Source organism: Dreissena polymorpha, chromosome 12, assembly GCF_020536995.1.
Source record: "Dreissena polymorpha isolate Duluth1 chromosome 12, UMN_Dpol_1.0, whole genome shotgun sequence".
In the NCBI taxonomy this organism is placed as follows: domain Eukaryota; kingdom Metazoa; phylum Mollusca; class Bivalvia; order Myida; family Dreissenidae; genus Dreissena; species Dreissena polymorpha.
This window is the reverse complement of record NC_068366.1, coordinates 7,818,957-7,840,210: the sequence shown is the minus strand read 5'-3', so window position 1 is coordinate 7,840,210 and position 21,254 is coordinate 7,818,957. Positions and strand designations below refer to the sequence as shown.

General features: G+C 31.9%; 1 protein-coding gene across 9 annotated transcripts in view; it reads right to left on the bottom strand.

Moving 5' to 3' along the window:
• Nucleotides 1-636: 636 nt before the first annotated feature.
• The window catches only part of LOC127853635 (uncharacterized), a 56,228-nt gene continuing 35,610 nt past the window's right edge, over nucleotides 637-21,254 (bottom strand). For 5 of the 9 annotated variants that reach the window (XM_052388309.1, XM_052388311.1, XM_052388308.1 and 2 more), the window contains 16 exons: nucleotides 19,558-19,608; nucleotides 16,325-16,423; nucleotides 14,276-14,392; nucleotides 12,224-12,337; nucleotides 9,956-10,126; nucleotides 7,943-8,080; nucleotides 7,585-7,662; nucleotides 6,771-6,818; nucleotides 6,136-6,174; nucleotides 5,748-5,786; nucleotides 5,435-5,473; nucleotides 4,723-4,761; nucleotides 4,365-4,403; nucleotides 3,868-3,927; nucleotides 2,556-2,663; nucleotides 637-2,401 (listed from right to left, as the gene is read on the bottom strand). In XM_052388309.1, the coding sequence (XP_052244269.1) occupies nucleotides 2,124-2,401; nucleotides 2,556-2,663; nucleotides 3,868-3,927; nucleotides 4,365-4,403; nucleotides 4,723-4,761; nucleotides 5,435-5,473; nucleotides 5,748-5,786; nucleotides 6,136-6,174; nucleotides 6,771-6,818; nucleotides 7,585-7,662; nucleotides 7,943-8,080; nucleotides 9,956-10,126; nucleotides 12,224-12,337; nucleotides 14,276-14,392; nucleotides 16,325-16,423; nucleotides 19,558-19,608 (1,457 nt within the window). In that variant the 3' untranslated portion in view covers nucleotides 637-2,123. The remainder of the gene's footprint in view (nucleotides 2,402-2,555; nucleotides 2,664-3,867; nucleotides 3,928-4,364; nucleotides 4,404-4,722; nucleotides 4,762-5,434; nucleotides 5,474-5,747; nucleotides 5,787-6,135; nucleotides 6,175-6,770; nucleotides 6,819-7,584; nucleotides 7,663-7,942; nucleotides 8,081-9,955; nucleotides 10,127-12,223; nucleotides 12,338-14,275; nucleotides 14,393-16,324; nucleotides 16,424-19,557; nucleotides 19,609-21,254) is intronic. The other 4 variants (XM_052388313.1, XM_052388317.1, XM_052388315.1 and 1 more) reach the window with 4 other exon arrangements.

Genomic DNA, 21,254 nt, shown 5'->3' with positions numbered 1-21,254 from the left:
CAGTTTTTTGCGAACTTCTAGCATAAAATGCTACCTCAATTATGGATAAGTTCGACAACAATAAAGAAAGAATCTAGCCAATGCTTATAGAAAAAACAGCTTTCGAACAAATTAATATGGAATTAAAAATTGCATTGTCAGTTTTCCGCGTTGCAAACCAGGGTCGAAGAAAAAGTTTAGAGCATGTTGCATGCAACTTTCCGTCTAAATTTAAGATTTCTTAGTAGTGTATTGTAAAATGAATAAGTAGCTGAAACATTAATGTATTTGCTGTTCCTATACAGTGTTTTGCTGTGTTTTGCTATTGGAAACTAAATTTACGATCATGTTAGGACCATGGCATTTTGAAGGAATTTTGATAAATGTTATATGTTTGTTTATCTATTTTATGTAAAGAGTATTGCTGTGACTAATACTAGTTGGTTTACACCTTTGGAATGACAAAGCTGGCTAGCTATGGCAAAAGGACGTATTTATAACACTTTTGTCTCATTTGTTTGTGCGATTATGCAATTTGAGATCTGCTTTAAGCAATATATTTAATTGTATATGCATTTTTATGCTTTGATTTTCCTCTATATTTGTATACACACTTCTGGATTATGGTAAACAAATACAACACTTGACTCATCGACATGAATGTTTGTGTGCATTTTATTTTAATTTATAATATTACATACACGTGAGTTGTATACACAAAAGCTAATTCATCTATATTCGCCATTAATTGCAATATCCGAAAACAATATTTACACTATATACAGTATTGAATGTGTCATGAGATCGTGAGACCCGCTTTGATCATTAGTAGTTTCGATCCGTGATAACTTTCTTCTATCTTTCCAATAATTCTTTGTTAAGAGTTCGTCACTAAGAGGCAGAAAAGTAGATTTATGTTTACATTGCCTTACTTAGCATACTTGTTGCTTGAATTAGACCTTCACATTTATTTATATTCAACAAACTTTAATAAAAATGTATTTAAAATACTATAACATAATCTATACTAACAAGTTCATGTTAACATCTGACACAGTGTCGTGCACACATAATACACGAAAACACTTAACAGTTTCCCATTTAAATGATAACATATAAGGGTGTTCGTGTCGGGGTTCTATTGACTAGTAGTTGCAATTGTATTCGTAGTATTCGGTTCATATATGAAATACATTCCACCAGTTACAATACGGGATTTATAGACCCTAACCAACAATAGAAAATAAAACCTTTATTATTTAAAGGAATCTTTTCACAGTTTGGTAAATTGACAAAATTGAAAAAAGTTGTTTCAGATTCGCAAATTTTCGTTTTAGTTATGATATTTGTGAGGAATTAGTATTACTGAACATTTACCATAGTCAATATAGCCATTATATGTATCTTTTGACGATTTGAAAACCTAAAAAATATAAAGCGTTGCAACGCGAAACGATTGAATAATTTGGAGTTCTGTTGTTGTCGTTTAAATTCACGAAACTACGAAGATTGCTTATATAAGGTGTTAAATACTTAAACTGTGTATACCCGGCGGAATAGCCGAGAGGGCTAATGCGTTTTTACTTCAGACTAACTCCAGGACTCTCGGGGGCCACTGGTTCGAGCCCTGGTACCGGCTACATTTTTTTCCTTTTTTTAATTTTATTCTTGATTTTTTACTGGAGCTTTTAAGATCCAATGTTTACATTTATCAATATAAAGCATATAATGACAAACTTCAAAATATTACCAAATCTGTAAAAAGGCCCCTTTAAGATTAGGAAAAATTTCATAATCTAGATATCAATGTGCACAAAAATAACATTAGTGATAAGACATTGTATTAAAATTTAATACATTGTACAGGAAAGTAACGTGCATATGGAGAAACTTCAAATACTGAGGACGATTCCCAGTACGAATCACGGAAAAACACGATAAGAATAATGTTAACTCTCAAGGATTATTTGTTTAAGTTCGAGCATTCCTCATGTTCAATACACGTGATTATAAATGTATCATCTATTCCTGAATAGATAGTAAGTTCTTTTGCTACGAATGATTTATATATGTCTACATCACTGAGGACTATAAAGGATAAAGTATTCAAATTAATCAAGTAAAAACGATACTGTCATGTGCTATTATAAACTGTTAATCCTAGTCATGTTTGTCCGTCTTAATTGATCAGCCTGGGTCAGGCTTTTTTGTTTCATGTCATATGACCCCCGAGCAGACGATGAATCATTTCCTTTTCCACATTTCAGAAAACGTTCAGCACTTCTGTTAAGCATCGGGAAGTGAACGAACATTCTGATTGTCTCAGGGAAAATGTTTGCTGACGTGATCATCCGAGAACTGACATCTTCTAAAGCATGGACAACATCTTCCATCGTAACCACTTCCGAAGCAACTAGAAGTTCTGACATAAGAAATATATATTCAAAAATGAAACACTGTAGAATCAACGAATAATTATTAAGAGCATATGATTTATGTAACGTGATCATAACACATCTTATTACACACAAGTATAAATACAACATGTCAATTTAAAGGAAAACGATAAATTTAACCTTTAAGAGTAGGAGCAATGTTGTACGTCCATAGGGAAAACAAAAGAGATAGTAACTCTTGTTGATCCGAGTTGACTCTGCGAAACACGTATTCCAGATGAAGGTCATCTGAAATCAAGCAATATAAACACGTTGTGTATATTTTTTTAAACAAACATTTGTCATCGTCATTCGTCTCGAAATGAACGATTTTGCGGTGCTTCGGATTTAATTTATTATATTTCGAACATAAAATGAATCCGGACCTCCTTCTTGCATAACACTAATGAGAAAAGGCATTTGGTAGCGACCTAATGAGAAAAGGCATTTGGTAGCGACCTATTTGTTAAGTTAATGATTATCCGTGATGTCCGAATCCGTATTGGAATACCAATCCCAGGTGTTGCCCGCTTACATTGATTTATTTTCTGTGGGACTTTTGTAGACTGTTTAACTTTTCTTTTTAATTTTAACATAGGAAGCTTTTTATATTCATAATATTTTATTATTTAAGCGCTTAAATTAAAAAACAATAATTATTTAATTTCATTTTGAAGGCGGAATATAAAAACGCTTAACTGGTCCGAAGTGTTTTTTGTATCTAGCGGACTAAGGACTAGGTTTTGCACAATTATAACAAAATGTATATAAAGATGTGCATTTATATATAAAAAAAAATAGATGTGTTTGTCAGAAACACAATACCCTCATTGCGCCGCTTTGAAATAATGTCAATATATCATTTGGCAGGTTTATAAATTATCTCCCTTTAAAACTTATTACTTCCCTTGGATTGTAGGTTTTGACTTTTAACATTGAAGGATGACCTTGACTTTTACCTTTCACCACTCAAAATGTGCAGCTTCATTAGATACACATGCATGCCAAATATCAAGTTGCTATTTTCAATAATGCTACAGTTATGGCCTGTGTTAAAGTTTTCGGACGGACACACAGACAGACAAACTGACTGACTGACAATTCAACTGCTATATGCCACACTACCAGGGGCATACACATCATGAACATAACATTCATGCATACTCCAAGCAACAGTTTGCATATGAAAATCATTTTTGGTTCATATCAATTAAACAATTATTTGTAACTCATAATCATAATATTTAGTTTGCAAAACTTGTGTTGTGATAAGCTGGAAGTAACCGTTACTTTTTAATGTGACCGATTTCACATTTTCATTCATTTCAACCATATCGATACATATCTGAAACATTCCATTTTAATGTGTTTATAATTTTAAATAAAATAAGACATGAATGTATTGTTTATTTGGAATATATATACGATTTATCTAATGCGAAATTGTACTTACCCTTAAGTGCAGGCATAGGTTTCAACATAATTAAACGTGTTGACGCCAAATTGGAAGCAACTGCAATTTTGCCAATTAACACAGTTATTTTAATACATTCTATGATACGCCGAAAGGTGACATTAACACAATGGCTAAACCGGTTAACATCAAGAATGCGATTATTCTATTTTACTATACAAGAGTAATGTCAAGTCCATTTTCAAGTTCTACCAATTATAGTTTGTGGCGCCATATATCTGTGTTTCATCGAGACCTCGACCTTTGGAAATGGGGCACAGGCCTTGAGCAAACCAAGACAGCACAACATAATGAACAAGTGTGATTTTAAAGAGTATTTCAACGGTGTTTTCCAAATATATATAAATGCATATTCTTACTTATCAAGAAAATATCAAGTTGAACATATCGTTTACAAAACAAATATAATGCCAACAAAAAACTTTCGAAACACGAAGGGTTAAACCGGTAGGGGACAACAAAATACTGCCACAAACCTTTAGGGAGTAACTGCTGTGCTAATTCTGTTCGCAGAGCTGAAATAAATATTTACAATCTGGAAATAATTAGATGGAATGTAATAACAATAAAGTCTTTGACGGTAATACACAAAACCATATATCTTAAATGACCGAAGCAAGAAATTATGCATGAAATCAAGAACGTGTTATATGTCATTAATACGTTTGATAATTTTGTTATAGGATGCCATTTTTTATTCTAAGCAATTAAAATCAAAAGGAACATGACGACACACATGAATTCCGATTTCAATATGTTTGCATTCAATGTTTGAAAATAAAATCCATTTAGAAGTTTTAAAAATGAATTGAGTGTATGTATACTGCCACAAACCTTCAATAATTAACTGTTTTACTCTGTTTCCTAAACGAGCTGAAAGAAATACATACAATGTAGAAATAATCAGATACAGTTTTAAGACAAAAATATTGTCTGATATATTAGGTCACATGTATTTAATGACCGAAGCAAATAAATTGCCATACGATCACTATCGTGTTATTTATATAAAATAGTTGTATATATTTATAATCGAAAGGGTCATGGTGATAGATAGAAATTCCGAGCTCGATGTGCTTGAGTGCTTTGTTGGAAAACATTTAGATCTTTTAAAAAATATTTAAAAAATTGTATTCTGCCCCAAACCGTAATCGAGTAAATGTTTTCCTCTATTTTAGCGCACAGTTAAAATAAATTCATACACGTTTGAAACAACACGTTCGAAACAATCAGATGGTATTTAATCACAATATTGTTGTGTAATACATTAAGCCATATATATTTAATGACGAGGCAAATAATCATGCATGAAATCAAGAAATCAAGAAAATGTCATAAATATATATATATATATATATATATATATATATATGTATGTATATATATCATAGTGTTATATATAAGTATTTTATATATTAATAATGTTTCATATTTAAATCTAAGCAATTGAAATCGAAAAGACCATGACGGCCCACAGAAATTCCGAGTTCTAGGTTTTGCAAGCATTGCATTTAGAAATTATCTTAATTACGTGTATGCCACAAACCTTCAATAATTAACTGTTTTACTCTTTTTCCTAGCCAAGCTGAAAGAAAAACATGCAATGTATAAGTAATCGGATACAATTTAAGAACAATAATATTGTCTGATATGTAAAGCAACATGTATTTAATGATCGAAGCAAACATATTGGCATACGATCACGAACGTGTTATTTATATAAAATAGTTTTATATATTTCAAATCGAAAGGATCATGGTGGTACATAGAAATTACGTGTTCGATATGTTTGAGTTCTGCGTAGGAAAACATTTATAACTTTTGAAAAATGAATTGAACAAATGTATAAAACCACAAACCTTCATCGAGTAAATGTTTTTCTATTTCTTTGCGAAGAGCTGAAATATATACATATACGTTTGAATTAATGAGGTAGAATTAAATAACAATATTGTTGTGTAAGACATAAAGCCATATATATTTATTGATGGGGCAAATTATAAAGCATGAAATCGAGAACATGTAATATATATATTACATATATATATATATATATGTTAATACTAATAGTGTCAAATATAAGTGTTTTATGTATAAATATTTTGTCATCTTTAAATCTAAGCAAAAATCGAAAGGACCATGAAGAAACACAGACATTCAGAGTTCAATATTTTGCAAGCAGTGTTTGAAAATTAAATGCATTTAGAAGTGTAACAAAATATTTTATAAATGCATACTGCCACAAACCTTCGCAAATAAGCTGTTTTGTTATTTTTTTATGCCCAGCTGAAAAAAAAATACAAGATGGATATAATCAGAAGGAATTTAAGAACAATGAATAAAGCCTTAGATATTAATATTTTGTTGTTTATTAAACTAAGCACTCGAAATCGAAAAGATAATAACGGCACACATTAAGTCCGATGTCGATGTGTTTGCATGCCAAGTTGGAAAATTAAATACATTAAGAGGCTGTAATCATTTATAATAAAAACGTAAACTTTCACAAACCTTCAAGGATTAACTGTTTAAGTGTTTAGGTGAAAAGTTACATTCAATGTAAAATAATCGCATGACATTTAAAAACAAAAAAGTTGTCAAGTAAATAAGGCCATAAATATTCAATGAACACAGCAAGTAAAAAGGTATGAACTCAAGATAGACCGTGAATACACATATCACGAAATACCATAAATCTTCTAATTTCAAAACACATAAATGAACTATTCCTGTATTAAAATAAAAGGACAATAACGGAAACACGTCGTATTGCAAGTTTTAAGTATCCATTATACCGGCTTTGAAGGAAACGGTTCTAGAATTAGAGTTATCAATATTTTAAAGAAAGTTATGAATTGAGCAGAACAAGTCGTGCCAGAAACCTGTTGTTTTCGAATCCTCTGCCAGTTTAAGTTCTACTTCTGAATGAGCTTAAAGAAAAAAAAACATTAAAGATGTAAAAATATTCACATTTCTATAACAATAAAGATTTCTTATCAATAAGGCCACATTTATTTAATAAACGAATGTAATTAATATACGTTCAACCAAACACGTCAATTGATGTTTAACATGTATTTGCGATTTTTTATATTGTTTGATATTTTCAGATTGTAATAAGGGCGTTAACATTCTTTATTTTCTTACATTGGATATATTTATATAATTATATGACTTGTATCAGTAATTAAAACATGCATTGATATTGTTACTTGCTTAATTTGATGATTCGTAGACAGTATGAAAAGTGTAAGTATGTATATAATCCTCGATTATTATGGCCTTACCGTATACACAACAAAATGCGATATTAAACGATTATGCATTGATTTTAAACACAATTAAACTATATAGAAATATAAGCTGTTGTTTAACAAATGTGTTCCAACATAAATCATTTGCTTCAATTTATTGAATATGCAATTTAGTTGTATTTTATCCTTGAAATGTTCAAGAGAATGGAATTACAAAAAAGCCAAATGAGTGAACTCAGAAATTATAGCTTTCCACGTTCCGCTGGACCAGCAGATGTTAAACATTAATAATACTGGCTGATTTTTATTTATGACATGGCCTTCATCGCCATAAAGTGTCAAACAGAAGCAAAACATTATACACATGAACACAATTAGGCACACACAAGGGCATTACAATACAAAAAAACGTCATTATAAAAATAATCGAAAATATACTAACGATGTACTGATACAATGAGTTCCGCTAGTTCATGCTGAATATTCATTGTTGTCGGCTCTAATAACCAATTGTCTTCACCTTAATAAATAAATAAAATTGTGTTTTGTCTTATTGAAAATGTCTATAGTGAATATTGATACACGAAGGACTATTCCTAACGCAATAAGTATATATGTTTACATATCATCAATTTGATATAGTGCGATACTATGATTGTCAAAGAACTCAACAAATAATAGATGTCGCCAAGCAGAAACGTTGAAAACCTTAAACACATGGGGAAACATGTTTTTAGATACGCATTGTACCATGTTTGTACAAATATCAATTGTATATTAACCCTACTGTAACTTCTTACCCGTACTATCACTTGATTTGGCAAGGTCAAACTTGGGCCTAAACTTCGATTTCGCTAGATTTGCCTTAGTCTCCTTTGCTTTCGCGGCGTTTGCAGAAAGCTCGCGTGCTGAAGAAGATATTTTACGTCTGCTCTTTTCTAACCGAGGAAAATGAAACGAAACATAAAGCGTTAAGTTCACTGCGTTCCAGTACACATTACGGTATTTTGGACATGAGTTTTTGAATGACATAATTATTTGTATAATTCAATACTTAAATTCAATATGTGTCCCGCGACGTTATGATAAATCGACTTCATAATAATACAATTAACAAAACAATATCATAAAATATAACGGCTGATTCGCAAAACTGGCAGCTGTACAGAGATGTGCACAACTTGCATGGCCACATTCATCTCGAAATAACATAAGAATATAGTGCACAATTTCTTGAAAATGCATTTTCTTGAATCTTTTAAATAGGTGGGCTTATTACATGGAGAAAAATGATACACCTTTCAGTTTTAAAGTGTATATTTAAAAGTGAAGGTCATAGGTTTTTGTGGGACGGATGAGCCATTTAAATAAGATACATTTTTTTTGCATGTCGAAAACCTTATTTGAAAACATTATAGTTATATACAACAAGTCTATCATGCAAAAGACATTTTGAGGTCGACCGTTAATGTTTTCGTCTCAAATATATGCGTGCCTTCCTACCCTTCCAAGAAAGAAACACAATCTAAGTCGCACGAGAAAAATATATCGAAATATATTGGAACGAATTTGAGGTAACAAGCCCAGGCGATCATGTCCTTTGATTTGTTTAACTCAAAATAATTAGTTATTTCTGTCTTAATAACCGGCATACGAGTGTGAATGATCTGAGGTCGAAGTGATCTGGATATATCGTTCAAAATAAATTCAAGTTACATTCCTTAACGACTTGATCCTTGATATATTCTTCTTCTATTCTTGTCGACTTACCAATATTCCAATTAGTATTATGGTTGTTAAAAGCATTCTCTGCATATCGTTCGCAAAACAAATATTATCGGAACCAATCGTTTGACCGGACTGAACATCGATTTTAATACCCTAGGTTGCGTGTTACTCTAAAATTGATTTCGATGCAAATCGGCATAACATACTGCGAGTTTGGATGGTGACAAAAATAATTATTGCGAGCTATTTACTGACACGTTAAACAAGCTGTTCACCTACTAATTATTTCAGATAAATGTCTATGTCAAACACGACTTTAAGAAACAAAAATCGCTAAGCTGTCTTATTCGACATATGGGCTATACAATACATGAAAATAATCCAAGAAAGCACAACAAAACACTTATGCTCTTACGTAATATTCTGATTTCTAAATCAAAATTTAAAGACATTAACTTATGATTTACTATGGGGTTTTTGTCTAATAATGCCCTCGACAGTGTTGTTATCATCCATGACCAGTTTATATTTTGGATCACAAGCGGGCGTGATTTTATACTGCCGCTGGTAAAAATAATGTCTGTGGGTTTTCTGTATTTATTATTGGTTTTTATAAGAATCGTTGTTGTCATGTTGTTCCAACATGATTTGCATAGATATAACAGAGTTAATTTACATTTCAATAATCGCGTGACTTATAATTATATTCAGTTATTGCAACGAATTGTGTTAGAATGTCGCTGATATTCGATTTGATTTGGGTTATTCAGGTTACATTTTATAAGTCGATTGTTAATCAATATATTACAAGCATGTTTTAAAAAACAAGAAAACGTGTTTTGCAAAATAGAAAAAAGTAAACATGATAAAATCTTCTGACAGCGTTTATCGAATGACGAGACGTTTATCGAGACTGCAGAGCAAAAGTAATATTTATGATTTTAAAAATGTCTCACTTTTTCCGGAGATTCAATTAGACTCACTATGACAATGTTGTGTGTCCTTCATATTCAGCCGTGAAAAACAACAGGTATCATGTTAACAAATGTCTTTTATGTAATTAAATATGACCACCTATGTCTTACTTTTAGAGTCGTTTGCTGTTTGGTCATCTCTAACATTCTTCTTTGAAATACCCATCTTTGCGGTGTTTTGTGGTTCTGGTGATGTGTTTCCAAGCGAGTGTTTTTGTTCTTCCAATTTCATTTTTCTTTTTTTCTTCTTTCGTTGTCTTTTTGACGACGTCGACGGGACTACTAAATAAAAAGACAAACACGCATATCATCAAGATACAAAAATCTTATCAACATAGTAATATTAAAACACCGAAAACATTATGCGTTTCAATGGGTTGAGTTTGGCTATTATAGGCAAAATAAGTCGCCCTTTAAAAAAAACGTGTCTAAGCGTACTTATCTCAAAATACGTCAAGTTCGTCTTCATCACTACCACGTTTTCGTATAATAATATAGTATTCGAATAGTAACATTCGTATACCTTAATATAAGTATATGAAATTAATAATATAAAGCAATGACAACTTACATTCTTACATGAAAACATAATTATGAAAGAACAAATATGTTTCAATCACGGATAGATTTATCTAAGTTTGCTATACAATTAAATACATCAAAGTATATGCTCTAATAAAAAGTGTTTAAGAAACAAAATATACGTACGAGATCGCTTATATGAAGTGTTGCATATATAATGCAATAGATTGACTTTCTGACTTGGGTTTGAGCATTTATTTAATACAAATAAGTTAATAGCATTGTGTACGTTCTTTTCTATTGATAGGCAATAGTTTAATCTTGGTACCACTTTAATTTGTGTGTATTAACATATACTGATAAAAAGCTTTCGGCGACATATAAAGTCGTTATAACGAATGGCGTGCTTATTATTAAATGTGACAGGTCATGACCTTTAAATGCTGTTTACAGGCATAACACGGAAATACGCTTCTTTTCAATATAATTAATATTTTGATTCAGTTAATTCAAAAGTGGACTATTTCCACAAACGGGTTTATTTGAATAAATCAATATTGTTAACACTGGATCACTCTCCTATGAACGTCGGTATCTCAAATTAGGACAGAAATACTGGAAAGTTTTTTTTAAATTAGTACGAGCTTAGATTTTGCAAAAAATAGCGGAAGCATACTTTGCGACACAATTACAGGTACGACATGCAGTGTCATGACGTTTTTGACATTTAGCGTTTGGTTCGACGTCTCGCGTCCGCCTTGTGCAATATGTCGCCAAGTGAAACATTTATGGCGATGCAATTGTTAACGCTGCTTAATTTGTGTTGATGCTGCTAACGCTCCGCGATGCTAACTATATTTCTCAAGCTGTGAAACATTGTGATTGTATATAAAACAAAGTAGAACAAGACACTTGCTGTATGGGGAAATATTCTGTAGACTTAGATGTGAGTTGATTACATAAAATGCTTTTTTTGTTTCCGATTACAAATCATTATAGTTATTTGCAATTTCGAAATAAAGAACAACACAACCGGACCGTCATTAGGAATGTATACTAGGGCGATTCCTTAGGTAAGAATAAAGTATGTATTAACACTTAACAGTTCTTAAATTGCATGAAAATAAAATAAGGTACAACTCCTGCTTGCATATCCAACAAAAATACTTTACGTAATAAAATGTCAATTTTAAGTTGCTAGCAAAAGTGGTACACTTTATTTAAGTATCAGGGCGGGGGAGTGTGTTTTTAATAGATCCACATGTAATGAATTTAACAGGTTTTTAATGAGATGCAATGGTTATAAAATATATGGTTGTATTTCCACTACTGACATATATTCTGGCACATTAATTTAGAATTGCGAAACAAATGAATAATTATAGGTTTCATAATTCCTATATATTGAATATTGTTTAGTCGCTGGTCATTGAATAAATATATTGATTATTTAGAAAGCATGTTTTCTTTTGAAACCATTTGTTTATATACCGATTGTATATGGCTATGATGTATTCGTGTTCATGTTGTTGAACAGTTTGCCATACACAATTCTGTCATGACAACTACCGTTTGACGTACTACAAACGCATCTTATCCATTTATTTGTCGTGCGCTAATTCGAAGCCAGTGTTTCAACGTAATTAAACATTTCTAAAATTAATTTCTCATATCAGGTTTAACAATAAAAATAATCAAAGGAACGGTGGTATTACTTTTTAACAATTTCTTCAAATCACTTTGAATACACGTAGAAAAAAACGAACATAGTACCAGCACGTCTACAATATGCTGATATGTGTGTGTGTCATATATGTAAATGAACTCTATTTAAAAACATGTAATACACTATTTTACCCGTTTCAGCATTCTGCTCGGCCTTATTGACAGCCTGTTTTGCTTCTACCTTTTTGCCTTTGCTATTGCGTGAAGATTCGTGTTGCTCTTCAGACTGATCCTGACGATGCGTATCTAAAGGAAAATAGGTCTGTTTGCATTTGTCTTTTATAAACAAACAAGAGATGTGTTCGTCAGAAACACAATGCCACCTATTGCGCCGCTTTGAAATTATTATTTTTTTGACCGTTGACTTGAAGGATGACCTTGACCTTGAACTTCTACCACTCAAAATGTGCAGCTTCATTAGAACGCCGCTTTGAATTATTATTTTAAGACCTTTGACCTTGAAGGATGACCTTGACCTTGAAGGATGACCTTTACCTCGAACTTCCACCACTCAAAATGAGCAGCTTCATGATAACGCCGCTGGCGGCTTTCAATTTTTTTTTACCTTTGACTTTGAAGGATGACCTTGAAGGATGACCTTGACCTTGAACTTCCACTACTCAAAATGTGCAGCTTCATGAGGACGCCGCTTTGAATATTTTTTTTACCTTTGACCTTGAAAGATGACCTTAACCTTGAACTTCCAAAACTCAAAATGTGCAGCTTTATGAGATACACATGCATGCCAAATATGAAGTTGCTATCTTCAATATTGAAAAAGTTATGGCCAATGTTAAAGTTTTTGGATGGACAGACGCCATATATTTGAAATTTGACCTTGAAGAATGACCTTGACCTTCACCTTGCATCACTCAAAATGTTCAGCTCCATGAGATACACACGCATGCCAAATATCAAGTTGTCATCTTTAATAGTGAAAAAGTTATGGCCCACGTTATAGTTTTCTTCGGACGGACGAACAGACTGACATACACACATACTGACATACTGACTGACGGACAGTTCAACTGCTATATGTCACCCTACCGGGGGCATAAAAATGCGTGACAACTTAAGACATTAACTTGTTATAACATTATAGGTGAACATTACAAAACGAACGCATACTAAAACACTATACAAACAGTCATTAACATCTTGAATTACGACTTCTTCTTTAAATGATTACTAAGGTTCTTGTTATTACATTATGCTAGTTTATTAACTTATCATCGTGAAGTTAATTCACGTCATTTCCTCATACATCAGACATTTTTTTATAACTGTAAAACAATGTATTTTCATCATGAAATCGGAAACGTAAATTCGCGGATTTCTGGCTTAGTCAAATAAAAGGAATTTGCCTGGGTGAATTTCCAATGTGTTTGCTATACTTGTACGAGCTTGATTGCGGTAGAGGGTTCAGTTTCAGGAGATAATCTTAAAAGCCGAATATCTAGTTCATTGTTATTTACTTTAAGTAACTAGCCCGTTCTTTTCCATGATAGTAAACAAGTACATTTTTATGATACAAACGTATTTTCATAGTATCCAATGAATAAAAAATTTAAATCCAAACACGCCTTTGACGCGAGATTGGCATCGGGCAGCATCAGAAGCACGACGTAGTCCTCATTAGGTGCCCGAAGCCATTCTCGCGTTCGCTCGTAAATGTTTGGATATCGGGAAAATTCATATTGAATATATTGTCACAAAAAAAATAAAAACGAGCATTTTGTATCTCGTTTACTCTGTGTTACCAGACCACATCAAGCGTTGACACTTTGGCTATTGCTATAAGGTAGGCTATTTTTTATTATTGTTTTACTTTACTTTTCTAAATATTAACGAAGTATTCGTTGATTTTGAGTGTTAATGGCCTTTTTCAGGTTTTCCGTTGTATACAAAACATATATGTACGTAATAACCATTATTTTAGAGTGAAACAATTCATTTTCAAATCATTTAAAGGTTTGCAATCAACGTTCAAGCAATTACCACAACCTGTTGACTTTACGTTAACACACATTGTCCAATTATTCGTCACGCGCCGATCTGAAACTTCTGTGCTGTGACGTATTTTAACCGAAAATGTCTTTAGCAATATATATATATATATATATATATATATATATATATATATATATATATATATATATATATATATATATCATAATATTTTACCCATCTCAGTAATCAGCTGCGCATTATCGACAGCCTGTTCCGTTTTTACTGTTAAGCCTGAACTATGAAGTGGTGATGCTGAAGATTGCTGCGGCCGTTGTTCAGACTGACCTTGTCCTATAATAGCAAAAGGAAAACGTTGTGCTTCTAATTGTCATTGATTAACAAAAAAAGTAATTAACGATAAAGACGCGTATTATATTATGTTGATTTTTTATTCAGGGCAAAGTGTGCGTTTTTGCATGCCTGTAAACCGGTTCAAGATGTGTTAAGAAGGTTAAATACTGGTTTAAACTTATTCACATAATTTTAAAATCAATTTATATACAAGCATTAAATGATTTTTGCGAACGGTATTGCCTTTGTTGTAACGAATAAGATGTCGAAGATGAGTTTCATTTTGTTTATAAATGTCCTTTATACATTGATATTAGAAGAAACTACCAAAAGAGCTGTTATTATATTAGGCCTTCTGTTTATACATTCCATCAATAGCTGAATATAACGAATAAATATTAACTTATTAAATTAGCCTTAGTTGTTAAAGATGCATTAATTTTAAGAAATTATATTTTCAATGTTGCTACTTAACTTCAAATAGTTATCCTCCATATATAACAATTATTTTACCTATTATTTTTGTAGCCGAATACGATGCTACTTATGTTTATATTATTTCTATATTTATCTCTGTGACATAATTTAATGTGAACTATCTAGTATTAAGACAATATACACTGTGCAAGTCTAAATAAATATTTGTCTTGTCTTGTTCAAATACGAATGATTTTAACATTGACTGTTTCAAACCAGTTATTCCTGCTGTTTTCAGTTTTAAATAAAATACTCTATTACATGTATTGTTCTGTATTATATAGGCAAGTGATCAAACTGATTCAACATAAGACTACACGACGTCAATAATAAGTTATAAAACCATAAAGCAAATGCCTCGATAAATGTGCAAATACTGATACATCGCCCATCGAAATCGTGTTAAAACCAATGTATTTCATAGATTCAAGATTCGTTATTTAATATAAAAAATTAATATAACTGCGGCGAATTATGAACCCTCAGGTCCAATTCATTCAGCCTTGTAGCGGCTATTTGAACAGTGCAACTAAAAGACGTTAATCATGTGGGGTCATTTGAACATGAGTTTTTTACATTGATATCACCTGACGAATATTGATTTTGAAACGCGGTGTTCATTTACGGTTGTATTTTTTATAATGTCAATACTATTTCATTATGAGATGTGCTCCTTGAGTACAAAATTCATACACATAAATTCTAGTTAGGTTTAAAACATAACCAAAACAGGACATTTGGTTACTATATATTGTGATGTGCATAATAAATGTATTTGTATTGATAAATTTAATAAGGTTTTTGTTTATGATTTTATTTTATTTCATTTGCAAAAACATGAATTTTCATTTGAAATTTCAAAACAATGAAATGGAAATCCAAACAAGCCTTTTACGCGAGATTGGCATCGGGCAGCATCAGAAGCACGACGTAGTCCTCATTAGCTGCCTGAAGCCATTCTCGCGTTCGCTCGTAAATGTTTGGATATCGGGAAAATTCATATTGAAAATATTGTCACACAAACAATAAAAACGAGCATTGTGTATTCTGTCTTTTCAGACCACATCTAGAGTTGACATTTTGGCTATTGCTATAAGGAACAATATTTTTCTGTTAAAACTTTATTTTTCGAAATATTTACGAAATATTTGTTGATTTTGAGTATTAATGGCCTTTATAAGATTGATTTGCCGTTGTAAACAATACATGTCTGGACGCAATAACCATTATGTTAGAGTGAAAACATATTCATTTTTAAATCCGTTAAAGATTTGCCATCAACGTTCAAGCCATCCCCGAAACCGGTCTATATTACGTCAACACGCATTTACCATTTGTTCGTCATGCGCCGATCTTAAGCTTCTGTGACGTAGTTTAACATTTCCTTAGTTAAAACATTACAGCGGATTAAATAAGGAACCGATTTTGTCAAATGCTTCTATCATAATATTTTACCTGTCTGAGCAATCTGGACTGTTGTTGTAACCGTTATGCCTGAACTATGAAGTGGTGATGCTGAAGATTGATGTGACCGTTGTTCAGACTGACCTTGTCCTATAATAGCAAAAGGAAAACGCTGTGCTTATAATTATCCTTGATTAACAAACAAATGTAATAAACAATAAAGACATTAAACAGGACATAATAGTATAGGTGGACATTACTGATGCGAATCATACTTTACACCTTAAGTTACGATTTCAACATTCAATGCATAACGATGATAATGTTTGCAGTAAGATACTAGGTTATTTACTCAAAAAGAAGGTATTTGGTTTTATTTAATTCATTTCATGTGTTAGGCAGATGTAATTATGTTACTTTGTTTACTTTATGACCATCACGTTAATAAACGTAAAGTCATACGATGTGTCATTGCCTTTTAATATGAATTTCGATGCTAATAAATTAATGTGTATAGAAGCGTATTATATTATGTTGATTTTTCATTCAGGGCAAAGTGTAAGTTTTCACATGCCTTTAATTCGGCTCAAGATGTGTTAAGATGGTTAAATACTGGTTTAAACTTGTACACATTGATAACCTAATTTTAAAATCAATTTACATACAAGCATTACATGATATTTGCGAACGTTAGTGCCCTTGTTGTAACGAATTAGATGTCGTTTTTAGTTTCAAGTAAAATACTCTATTATATGTTTTGTTCTGTATTATAACGGCAAGTGATTAAACTCATTCAATACAAGACAACACAACGTCAACAATAATGTATAAAACCCAAAGGCAAGAGACTCGTTAAATTTGCAAATACTAACACATCGCCCATCGAAATCGTGTTAAAAACAATGTATTTCATAGCTTCAAGATGCATTATTTATTACAAAAAAGAATGTAACCGAAGCGAATTAATAACCCCCAGGTCCAATTCATTTAGTCTTGTATCGACTAATCGAACAGTGCAACTAAATGACGTTAATCATATGATGTTATTTTAACATGCGTTTTTTTAATTGATATCACATGATGAATATTGATTTTGAAACTATATATGGTGTTGTGCGAAATAAATGTTATGTTATTGACTGATAAATTTAATAAGAATTGTTAAATGATATTATATTATTTCATCTGCAAACAAAGACAAGATAAATTGTGTTTGGTATACGCGATATATCCGTTATATGAAACCGAATGTATATTCTTCTCGTGCATAGTAAATGATCTCTGATATTAAATAGACGTGCACTTGCTATTTTTTAGTCTGACTTTGGAAAGGAACTGGAGGCGTTCCATATACGTATTGTAATCTTAAACTGTACACAATGTTTTACCAACACTTAACTATTTTGACAGCTGTCAGTACGATACATGAACTAAGAATTGCGAATTCATATAAGTGATTATTTTATTTTAATTGTTCTCATCAAGTTGAAATAAATCATTTAATCTAAAGAAGTGCAATTCCAGCTGCTGGAGCAGTATTGCATTCTCATTACATACAATTAATTGGTCCTTTATTTGAGGCAAGTGACCAATTGCCAAAACAGAACAAAACAGCACTATACAAACAACATAAACGCATATAAGAATAAAGCTGGGGTCTCCGCCTTGGAACTATCAATGCAAAGCACTGGGGGTTTAAGACGGTTTTACAGGATCTACATACAGGATAAAATAGTAAAACAATGAACATGTATGAGAAATGAAATCATTATAACATCATACCAAGGATTACACAAAAAATATAACTTAATCTCTTATTTCCATTGTGTTCCTTGGATATTGATGGTATTGAAATAGAGAGGCATGAGCTGAATATCACCGATTTGAGTTATAAAAGACAATTATTTGTATAAAAAAGGTAGATATATTAAAATGAGGATCAATTAAAAACTAACTTTATATATCTTAAAGGATGATTTCATATAAACAAGATGAGTTTTAACTAACAACTTAAAATTAGATATACTTGTAATATTCTATAATGAGGAAGGTAGTTTGTTCCACAGAACACAAGAATTATATGCAAAAGATTTAGCACCAACACCTTTGACTTTGGGTAAAATGAAGCATCCAATTTCACTTGACCTAATCTTGTATGAATGTAGAGTGTCAAAGGGAACACAGTTTTCACTCATATATTCAGGAGCCAAACATTTTTTTATTTTGAAAACATGGCAAAGGGTAGTTTGTTCCACTCTCGTTTGAACAGGTAACCAATTCAAAATCTTAAAATGTTCATAACCTATATGTGACATATGACAGAGATTGAGAACAAACCTTAATAACTGATTTTGTGTGGCCTGAAGTTTATCTTTTCAAAGTTTGGTAATACCATGATACCAAAAACAACATGCGTAATCGAAATGACATTGGATTAGCGCCATGACCAGAAGTTTTTTAGTGAGGAATGAGAGAAAATCACGTTTTCTATACAGGAACTTTAACGTTGTATTGGCCTTTTTTAACAACAGGAGTAGCCATGTAATCACAAGACAGAGACTGATAAGGTGTAGCACCAAGATATTTGACTGTAGAAGTTGACTGAATATGAGTATCATTACAACTAACATTGACACAAGCATCTGACTTAGGTTTAGAACCAAATATAATGGTCTCTGTTTAACCTAAATGAAGAGAAAGTTTATTGTCAATAAACGATTGACTGACAGACTGTATTTAATCTGTCAGTTCTTATTCAATGAAAGACCTGTTTTTACCTGCATCACGAATGGCAGAATTATCAGCATACAACAACTGCCTGCATATCATTTACATATATTAAGAAAAGTAGTGGTCCACAGATGGATCCCTGTGGAACACCGTAAGTAACCTTACCACTAGAAGAGAAAGAACCATCTACATCAACAAGTTGTTGCCTGTCAGAAAGGTATTACTTAAACCATTGAAGAACATCAGAACCGAGACCCATGGCTTCTAATTTCATAAGAAGAACTGAATTGTCTACTGTGTCAACAGCTTTTTGACATTCCATTAAAATCATGCCTTCAAGGTGACCTTTATCCATATGGAACCTAATAAAGTCTGACACATGATTAAGGCAGGTGTCTGTGGAAAACACACCTCTAAACACGGAAAAAAACAACCCAGAAAATGCATGTTTGTTCTTATTGTTAGACATGCGTCGATTTTATTTTAGGACTATTGACATTTAAAAACCTAAGCGATCATGGTTTATATATTGCGTAATTTTTAGCAAAACTTACCCGTAGAAGGAGCATCGTTCTGCCGATTTCTGCCATAATCTTCTTCACGTACTGAAAACAAGACATATACATTATTAAATACGTTTGATGTTTCGTAAAATGTATTTATCCCACTTTTACAGCGAATTCGGTTGATTAAAGCCCCATTGATTAAATATCATCTATAATCAACGGCAGGAAATGACGTCAATATTTCGACGAAATGACGTCATAAATCCAGCGAAATTATCCAGTCAAACTAATTTTGTTTAAATAAAAAGGTTTACAAAATAAAAAGTGGGATAAATAGAATAATAGATTAGTGTTGATTATAGATCAGGTTTATCATGCTCGGCACGAAAACGAAAAAGCACTCGCCAAGGCTCGTGCTTTTTGTTTTCTAAGCCTCGCATGATAAACCTGATCTATAATCAACACTAACCTATTATTCTCTATTTTCAAAACTCGTTTTAACAGGATTCGCTCTGACCCAGTTTCAAGTGCAAATATCATATATAATATAGTTAGCCTGGACGTGTTCAGTCGTATGAATAAGTATTTGTTATTGGAATTTTACGTAGTTTTACCAGCGAACTAATGCGCAATTGATAAACGTGAATTTAGTACTATGAATCTCATCGAGGTCGCTTTATCATTCTGTGAAGTCGTATTATGCTGACGTAACAATTTATTTAATGTTTTAAATAACCGATGCCTTTTTGTATAAAACACTGTTCAGTTATTTAAATACGCTAAGAAAAAAGCCCGTATTGCATCTTGATAAAACGTGCAAATGTGTGTATCTGTCCGTCCAACCATCAAATGAAGCAGATACGAATGAGGGCCCGTTGTCCAAACACAAACGTCCTCACTTGAGAAAAGATTGAATATACTTAAAATGTGTCCTTTCTTTAGAAGACATTCACAAACATTTGTCATAGCAAATGGTCTTACTTGCCGTGCATTTCAAAGTATTTTTCGGCGTGTGTATCTTCATTTTACATTTTGACCATTTTTTTACTCTTCGGATTTAATCACACGACGACATTGCGCATGCTCAATCATGATACGTCATTGTTTTTGCTATGTTCATCGCTATTTTCGAGAGATAAATTTGGAAGAAAAACAAATGTACCAAAACATTCCCCGATTTTTTAAGTTAGCAATTATGATCATTCTCTTCAACTTATGAATTTGTGAATAGCGGGCACTTAAAATATTCGTGGGGTATTTCACAAAACAAAACAATGACAATTATTTAACTATATGCTTTGAAAAGTATAAACATGTTAACATTGAATGGTACTTAAACTTTTTTGCGAGGTAGTTTAATGGATATCTAAATATCCCTATAGTTACAGAAACTAATTTCTCGGAGCGTACGAAAGTACGGAACCAAATTTCTCCAAGGAAATGCATGCATTTACGTGAATGCAAAATTTAACTCCAAATACAATGTTAAACGGATAACAGCGAACATGTAAGTTTGTTGATTGTGTTAGCATTTATTTTCATAAATGATTCTTTTTAGTCGAAACGGATATTGATCTAATTATACCTTTATCTTGCAGCAAAAACAACGTAAATGTTTAAAAGATTGCACTAGTATAATCCATTTAGCTGAACATTTTACTTGAATACAGTTCTCAGATCAAGTTTTAAGTGATAAGTTATTTGTCTGATTAAGTGATAGGACTTGAACATTAAAACAATTGATT